At 37.9% G+C, this 8966-nt stretch overlaps 1 protein-coding gene across 1 annotated transcript; it reads left to right on the forward strand.

Moving 5' to 3' along the window:
* Nucleotides 1-5531: 5531 nt before the first annotated feature.
* Nucleotides 5532-8966, forward strand: LOC123234129 (ribonuclease pancreatic-like). Its single transcript, XM_044660073.1, has 2 exons — nucleotides 5532-5610; nucleotides 8566-8966. The coding sequence occupies exons 1-2, from the start codon at nucleotides 5532-5534 to the stop codon at nucleotides 8964-8966; spliced, it is 480 nt and encodes a 159-aa protein (XP_044516008.1).

Raw genomic sequence — 8966 nt, forward strand, 5'->3', positions numbered from 1 at the left:
ACACTTCCCAGCTGTGTGACCCTGGGCAAGTCACTTGACCCCCATTGCCTACCCTTACCACTCTTCCACCTATAAGTCAATACACAGAAGTTAAGGGTTTAAAATAAAAAAAATAAAAAAAAAAAAAGAATGAATATTGCACAGCTTCTCTCCATTTCTCAGGCAACTCTCTGGGACTACAGATTACAACTGAATTGCTCATCTATTTTGGTAGAGGTTAATTACTGAATTTAAATGTTTTCATTCCAATTAAATTACAAGTCCAGACCAAAACAATCAAAACAAAAAAAAAAATTCCCCCCCTTTTTTTTAAAGTGGAAGGAAGGATCAGCTAGATTTCTCCACAGATAAAGAGCCAGGCCTGGAATCTGGAGGACCAGAGTTCAAATTTGACCTCCAATACTTGACCCTGAACAAGTCACTTATCCCTAATTGCCCAGTCTTTAACACTCTTCTGCCTTAGAACCATTATTTAGTATTGGTTCTGTGACAGAAGGTTTAAAAATAAAAAAATAAACATCTTTAAAAATAAAGTGGAAAGGAAGGAGGAATTGGATCTGTGATTCCACTAGAGTAAGGAGCTCTCAATGAGGAAATATACTTTACCAATACAGGTCAGCATCTGCTCTGAAATGAACAGTTTTTAAAAGTCACTTGGGCACTGAGATATTAAAGAACTTGCCCAAAGAGTCAATCTTTTTGACTCAGCTTTATATCCACTATACCAGAGCACTGTGGTTGATACCAACATTATGCTTTATGTTCATAAGCTTTGCCCTTTGTGTCACATAATTAGATAATATATTAGGTAGAATTTAAAACCTGTTTCTATTCAATTCAAGAAACTGACAAAACTAAGGACCAAAAGAAGAGACCAGAGAGAACAGTTTAATTCTCATCTATTGAAGCATTTAAATTTTATTTCCATATCAGTGAATATAAAAGTCCCTTTCTATTTTTAAGACTTTCCTGTACTTTCAGCATGTTACTACTTCTGTTCTACTTGCAGATAAGTAATCTTGGGTCCCATTTCTTATATCAAAGAGAAAGAAATTTAAGTCACGTTCCCCTGTGCCAAAATGAAGTGAGAAATTTCCTCTTGGAACTCCATTAGCATAAGACCTATCAATAGCCAGGACCTTGATTATCTCTAATAGCTTCGGGGAGTTTAACCTGGTATCTCTGTGAATCAGACTTTTGCAAGTCATTGCACAAGTTGAATCTTGAACAACCTGTCTATTCTAATGCACCTTTTACCCTAACAACATGCTGCCAGGAATCATTCCTACCTCTGAATCCCAGGGAGTTTTCTTTTGGCTCATCTAGAAGGTATGTTAGCTTATAACATACTTGTCTCTTCTGTGACAAACACATTCTATTCCATGGAGCTTCAACTCCTCAGCAGGATTAATACCAGTCTGTCTTTTCCTTGTCTCTTTTGTTATTGTTGTTCAGTCACATCCCACTCTTCATGCCCCTGTTTAGGGCTTTCTTGGCAGAGATACTGGAGTAGTTTGTGATTTTTTTGTCCAGTTCAAAATTTTTTTTTACAGGTGATGAAACTGAGGTGAACAAGGTTAAGTGACTTACCCATGGCCACACAGATAGTAAGTGTCAGAGTTTGGATTTGATCTCAGATCCTCCTGACTCCAGGATCAGCACTCAATCCACTGAACCACCTACAATCCCTTTCTTGCCTCTTCTTTCTCTCTGCTCCAGTTTAAGTCACTTCTCAAAACTCCATGATCTTACAGTTACTGATAAGTATTAAGGGGTCATTTTGTTACAAGTTTCAAACCTCAATGAAGTCATTCTCCTTGTGTGAGAACAGCTGATTGATCTCTTGCTCCAGTCTGGAGGCACCTTGAGGGTTTGACTAATCTAAATATTCACATACCATGGGTACAGAGCTCCAAACACTTGGATTAGTCATTGAAAACTTGTTGACTGGCTGATTTTTTCCCCCAGATTCATTAACAGAACCCACCAGTCTGGGTGGTCAATATTGATGGATTTATCTGGTATTGCTTTGAATGGGATAATGTCTTATCCTACTGTTTTACTAAAACTCTAATATCCCTTCAGATCAAGGATTCTCGACCTGAGACTTTTTTTTATAACTTTTGATATAATTGGTCTCTTTTACTGTACTATGTATGTTTTATGCATTTAAAGACATTATTCTAAGAAGGAATCCATGAAATTCACCAGATCATTACAAGGATTAATGACAATAGCTATTAATAACAGTTTGAATTTATATAGCACTTTAAGATTTGTGAAATATTTTATAAACATTATTTAATTTTATTCTTAGAATAATTCTGGGAAATAGGTGTCATTATTAAGTCCATTTTATAAATGAAGAAACTGAGATTGGTAGACATCAAGTGGATTATCATATAGCTAGGTAATATTTGAAGTCAAATTTAAATTCAGGTCTTGATTACTCCAGACTCAGTATTCAATCTTAATGACACCTAACTTCAAACCTTTTCCTCCCCACTTATTGAAGCTAACATTACTTTTACTAAGGCCTTGGTCATGCATTTCTCTTTAGTAGAATTGCATTTCCTCAGAAAATAGAAATTAATCTTCCATCAGGTATAATGGGATATAGCATGATATAGTGGTGGGGAATTGAACTCAGAGTCAGAAAGACTCAAGTTCAATTGCTTTCTCGGACATATACTTGCTGTGGGATCCTAGAGCACTCAGTTAACCTTTTAGTACCAGAGGAGGTTCTGACCAGCATCAGTAAATTTGATGTGGGTTGAAGCATCCTACTAAGACCTATCAAGTAGCTGTAAACAATCAAAAGAACATGAAAACAATAACTAATTGATTCATCTGGGCTGCCTTTCAGATAAGACATACGGGTTGCTAAGATTTACAATTAAGAGAAAACTCCATAACCTAAGTCCTTGGTAAAAAGGGGATTCAGATTCCCAGTCACATGGGACTAGGTTGAAACAATGTTCAGTTTCCACAATTTCTACCTTCTTCCTTAGAGTCTGTACAGAATCAGGTAAAATAACCCAAAGTTACCCCAGGGCGTTTAATATATCATTAGCATTCAATTTACATTGTGGATTACTTCACTGCCCCAGTGGGGAAACAAGATGAACCATGGGTAAGGCCATGAAGACCAAGGGGAACTGTGGATAAAGTGGCATCAGTTCTTTGGGAACAGCAGGGCAACAACTACCCCAAAAAATGATCCCTTTCTTAGTAACTAATCAAAATAAAGAGAATTCCTGAAAACCTCCCAAGGCCTTTCTACCACCAAGCCTTTCCATCACCATGGCCACACCATCTCTAGGACTATTCCATTGCTTTCCTCCTTTGCTCAATAAAGTTTGTTCCCTTGCCATGGAGATTACTTGAGTCATTAATTCTTTGGATGAGACCCTCATCTTTTCCCCAATCCTCACATTAAACCAAGTTTCTTTATATTCACTCTTCATTATTATTATTATTAATTATATGTAAATGTATTGTAAATAAGTTTTAATTATGTATAAATAATATAATTACTCATTTAAAATTAAACTTAAGTTCCCTATATAGTAATAAAATCACTCCTGTTGTCCAAAAGAATGAAAATATACAATGAATTAGTCTAGTCTCCAAGGATGATAAAGGTGAGTAGGTCAAGGTCCTTGCTCTCACGGAGTTTATAATCTAGTACAGTTATTATTCAGTGTTGGATCATTCATTTTGAATATGTCAAAAGCTACTTGGCCACAAGTGACAGGAAGTATTAGAATGTACTTTGTGTATACATAGAGTTCAGCTTTGTCCCGCCTGTAAGATGTCTTCCATAATTATCTTGAAGTCAGGTGGCCTCTGGTCCCATCTCAGAAGCTAGTTTGTCTTAGTCCTAGGGCTGCTTTCACTGAATCTGAAAAGTCTGTATTCTCCTTTTAGTTTTATCCTGTTTCCATAAAAAGCCCATGTTTTGACCAAATTCCTCTGACCACCAAAGAAGAAGTAAGTTCTCTAGTTCTCTAATTCCTAATGCCACTTTGAAGTCAAAGAGGGTAGCCCAAGATGAATTCTCTTGAGATTACAGTTACTGGAACTCTATTCCTGCCTCCAACTTCTGTGTAGCAGTCTTTCTACTCGACTTAAAAAAAATACTTTTTTATCTTAATAATGATTTACTCTGTTTATGTATACTTTCAAAACTTCTTTTTGTTTTCTTCTGCATAGGTTTGAAATGTTTCATTGATGATCTTTCCTTTATTTTTGAATCTCTATCACTACCACTGAACTCATACCTTCTCCCCCTTCTTTTCACCAATAGAAATCATCCATTGTTACAAATGAGAACAGTAAAGCAAAACAAATCAATATATTAGCCATGTCTAAATATGTATTTCTCATTCTTCAACTCTAGACCATCACCTTTTAGTTAAGAGGTAAATGACATGTTTCATCAATTCTTCTGAAGTCATGATTGATCATTACATTGAGTCCAGTTCTGTTGTTTTTCAAAGCTGTTTTCCTTGATATTATTGTGGTCATTGTGTAATCTAACCCAACTCTTCTGGTCTCTTTTACTAATTATTCTCTCCTTTCCACTCTCACCCCCTGTTTTCCTCTTTTCATCACCTTTGATCAGAGCCAATCTTTCTAATCACTATGAGTTTTAGAACATTATGGTCCCCTGTAGTAGAAAGAGCTTTGGGCTTCCTAACTCTGATCTTGGATATTTAACTTCAGAGAGCCTTAGTTTTCTCCTCTAGACAGTGAGGATAATAACACTTTGACTGCCCATCCCCACAGAGTTTTAATGATAATATAAGACAAAAAAATGTAAATTCATATTCAAAAGTCATATAATACCTCCTCCATTTTATGGTTTAAAGTGCCATATGAATACTAGGTGTTATAATTCATATAGAATACCCAGAACATAACATCCTAATCAAAGAGACATATAATTAGGTGTTTCAGTGGACAGAGTGTTGGCCCTAGAGTCAAGAAGAATGGAATTATATCTGACCTCAGAAATTTTACTAGCTATGTGACTAGGCAAGTCTCTTAACTTCTACCTGCCTCAGTTTCCTCTACTGTAAAATAGGGGTAATAATAGCATCTACTTCCAAGAGTTATTTTGTGAATCAAATGATATATTTGTAAAGTGCTTATCATAATGCTTGGCATATAATGGATACTTAATAAATGCTCACTTCCTTCTTTCTGAAAAGGCAAAAGAATGGAAGGAAAGTCAAAGCACTTTAGCTGTATTCCTGGCACAGCTGCCACAAGGTCCTAACGCACAAGACCTGTGTTGCCATCTTTCTCTCCGTCATTTCTCCACAAAGGAATGTGAAGATGTAATTGAGAGGGACTCATAAGCACCACTGCTGAAGGGGATATTCTCCCCATTTTCTCAGTTTTGAGTCATCTTTCTTTCTCTTCTCAAAGCCAGTGGGTCAAATGCCTTTAGAACTGGCCTATTACTCCCAGGTGTTATCTTACTCATTCCTCACTTGTCCCAGGCCAGGGATCTATATAAGAAGATGATGCCAGAACTACAGAAGGCTAAACAGACTGACAGCCACACAACTTCACATCAGACAGACGAGCACAAGGACTGGGGTAAGTCAGTGATAATAACAATGATGATGCCAAAAGGGAATAAAAGAATATTTTTTTGGACTGAAGTAGAAAAAGGGTTTGAGGCTAAGTGGCATAGAGCGGATAGAGCTCTGGACTTGGAGTCAGAAAGACCTGAGCTCAAATCCTGCCTCAGATATTTATTGGCTGTGCAATTCTGGGCAAATCATTTAATCTCTCATTTTCAGTTTCCTCATCTGTAAAATGGGACAATAATAGCATCAATCTTCCCGGGTTATTGTGAAGATTAAATTAAATAATATTTGTTGGGTACTTTGTAAATACTGAATGTTTTATAAATGTTAGCTATTATTATAGAAATATGGCATACTTGATAATGAATAGAGTTCTAGACTTTAATGTCAGGAAATCCTGGATCTGAATCCTACAACACAGCCTTTTGCAATACTGTTTTCCTCATCTGTAACATGAGGATAATAAAATTACTGTTATTTTTCAGTCATTTTCAGTCCTGTCTGATTCTTCATGACCTCATTTGGGGTTTTCTTGGCAAGATACTGAAGTGGTTTGCCTTTTCTTTCCCCAGTTCATAATGGAGGCAAACAAGCTTAAGTGACTTGCCCAGGGTCACACAGTCAGATTTGAATTCAGGTCTTTCTGATTTCAGGCCCAGTGCCTTATCTACTATGCCACCTAGTTGCCTGGAGAATAATAATAGCACCTACCTTACAAGGTTATGGGGAACATATGAAATGATAAAGTAAATTGCTTTATAAATCTTAATTTGTTATATAAATGATAGCTCTTGCTATAGGGAAGTTTTGTCTGGGTTAAAAGTCAATTTATCTCCATTCTCCCCACAAATCACTTAAAGAAAGCATACAATTTGAAAATTTGAGATTTGGGTTAGTGATAAGAAAGAACTTTCTGAGAGAAAAGAGCTTATTTGGAGGAATTCAGAATGGAGGGCAGTAGGAAATAGAGCTTCATTCTCTGTTTTGGCTGAGAGTCCACTCTCCTGCCCTCTCAGTATCACTGGGCTAAGAGCAATATATGGGATTGAGGAATGATTTCAAATTGAATTGTTGCTTCTCTCTCCTCTTTTATCTTTACACCAATCAGACAAAAAGGCAGCTAAGATGTTGTACCTAAAAAGAAATGAAGATCTTGAAAGTGTCCTTATAAAATGAATTTCAGAAAACTCAACCCTTCCATGGAGGAAAGAAGTGATGCATACAATGTTAAGGGTGGGAGATATTGAAGGAATGAGAACATGGGCTTATATTGTGTCCCAAATAATAGAGCTAGAATACTAGAGAGATCATGGAAACAGTACGGGACACCAAATAGGATAATTTCACTGAGAGTCAGAGAAAGACTTAGGTTCAAATCTTTAGTTGGAATCCTTATAGATTACACCAGTCAGTTAACCCATCTGACCTCTGATATTTCAACTGTATAATGAGGAAATCAGGCTTAATGACCTCTAAAGTCTCTTCTAGCCTTAAAATTTGAGTTTTGATCATCTCATTTGAGTCACTCATTTTACAGAAAAAAACACTGGGGCCTAGAGAAGGCAAAGAACTTACTTAAAGTCATATAGTTAGTAGCAAAGCCAGCACTGTGACCCTATTCCTGGCCCTATTAGTGTCCATTTGGTATGTATGTGGGATAGGAGGAGAAGAGTCACCAGTCCAGTTCTTCACTCCCCTCAAGGCTCTGCTGACTCTTGAGACTTTACCACTAAATCTCTCCTCCCCTATCCCACCCACTTAAAGCTCCATCTTTAGTGTTTTCCCCACTAGAATATAAGCTCCTTGAGAGCAGGGACAGTCTTTTTGCTTATATTTGTCTCCCCAGGGCTTTGTGTAGTATACAGCATAAGGTAAGTATTTAATAATTTCTTATTTTCTGCCTGTTGTTGCCTGCCTTGACTACTGGGAATTCCATTAATCCATTATATCATGAATGGTGCTAGAGAGCTTTCTGTGTCTCGCCTTTCCTTCCTCCCCTTCCTCTCATCCAACTATCACTTATTGCTGAGTGTTGGACATCATAAAGGTAGAAGAGACTCCTCTGTGGTTCTATGAGGATATAGCACTACTTCTGGTGCAAGGAAACAATAGGTCAAAAGAAAACTGATATGCTTACAGCAGGGACATGAGAATAGTTGGCAAAATGGAAATAGTAGAGGGTTTTTTTTTTCAATAGAAGCTGGAAATAAGAAAAGAAATAGAGCTTTGGGAGGGCTAAGAGTGGTGAACTCAGTCTGGACTAGAAATAGCATATGGACTTCCTATGTTGTCAGAATGAATAATAATAGTCTAAATTCAGGTGTATAGACAGAGAGATCCAGACTAAAGGAATCTCAGTAAGACTCATCGTGTAAGAAGAACAGAACCAGACGCTATTCCCCTGTAATTCTCTAATAGTATAAGATTGATACCCTCAAAATTTCCTATCCTTGGTACCAAAATAGCATTGATGTTCTTATGCCCAATAACCCAAGAACGGAATACTGTCCAGATGACTGAAGAATAGAGGAAATAAATAACGGAGGCTGGGAAAGGAGGCCTTGTCTTTCTGAGCTTCAAACCATTGATAGGTTCTCCGAGCTCTCCAGGAATGAGAATGAAAATGATGCCCTCACATTGCCGATGGAAGGAAGAGAGAGGAGGCAACAATGGCAGCAATTGCTTGACAGTTGGCAATGAGGATCTTGGGGAGTAAGAGGAAAGAAGAAGCAGGTGGTGAGTTCAGTGGCAGTTTGGAGGAAAGGGCATGGTTGGGCCCCTTCACTGAATAGGCAATATAGAAAGACCATAACTATCTCTGGAACACCCAGGATCTCAAGAGCAACCCCCATCTCTCATCCTCTCTACTCCATCTCTTTTTTTTCCTATTAGTGGAAACTCATGGCTCCAAAGAGAACCAGCTTGCTGCTGCTGCTAATGCTGCCACTGCTTGGACTTTTAGGGCTGTGGTTGGTGGTCTCCTGCTCTGAAGAAACTGGGCCAGAGAAGTCTAGGCAGCAACAACATGTGACCAATGGCAAGAACTCTGGGCCTCACTGGGGGAAACAGTATTATAGTATTATAATCAAGAATGGCAATACCACCGCCAGGGGTCAATGCAAGTCAAAGAATACTTTTCTCCATGCCAAAGCAGGAGCTATGGTATGCAAGATCCCCATCCATGTCCGCTGCAATAAGAGGAAGGAATGCCGTCCGAGTAAACAGGTTTTCAAACAGATCCATTGTCTACACCTGGCACCAGGGCAATCCTCCAAATGGAAATACAAGAGCTCCCTTAAGAGAAGCAAGAGGGTAGTGGCTCAAGATGAGAAATCAGCAATCCCTGTGCACTTTGGGCCATAA

Source organism: Gracilinanus agilis, chromosome 2 (genome assembly GCF_016433145.1).
Source record: "Gracilinanus agilis isolate LMUSP501 chromosome 2, AgileGrace, whole genome shotgun sequence".
Lineage (NCBI taxonomy): Eukaryota > Metazoa > Chordata > Mammalia > Didelphimorphia > Didelphidae > Gracilinanus > Gracilinanus agilis.

What these genes read in the sequence shown, in the direction of transcription:
- LOC123234129 (XM_044660073.1), top strand. Translation starts at nt 5,532, where the DNA reads ATGATGCCAGAACTACAGAAGGCTAAACAGACTGACAGCCACACAACT. An exon ending in AGACGAGCACAAGGACTGGG is followed by an intron (nt 5,611 to 8,565) that starts GTAAGTCAGTGA and finishes TTGGACTTTTAG; the next exon opens with GGCTGTGGTTGGTGGTCTCC.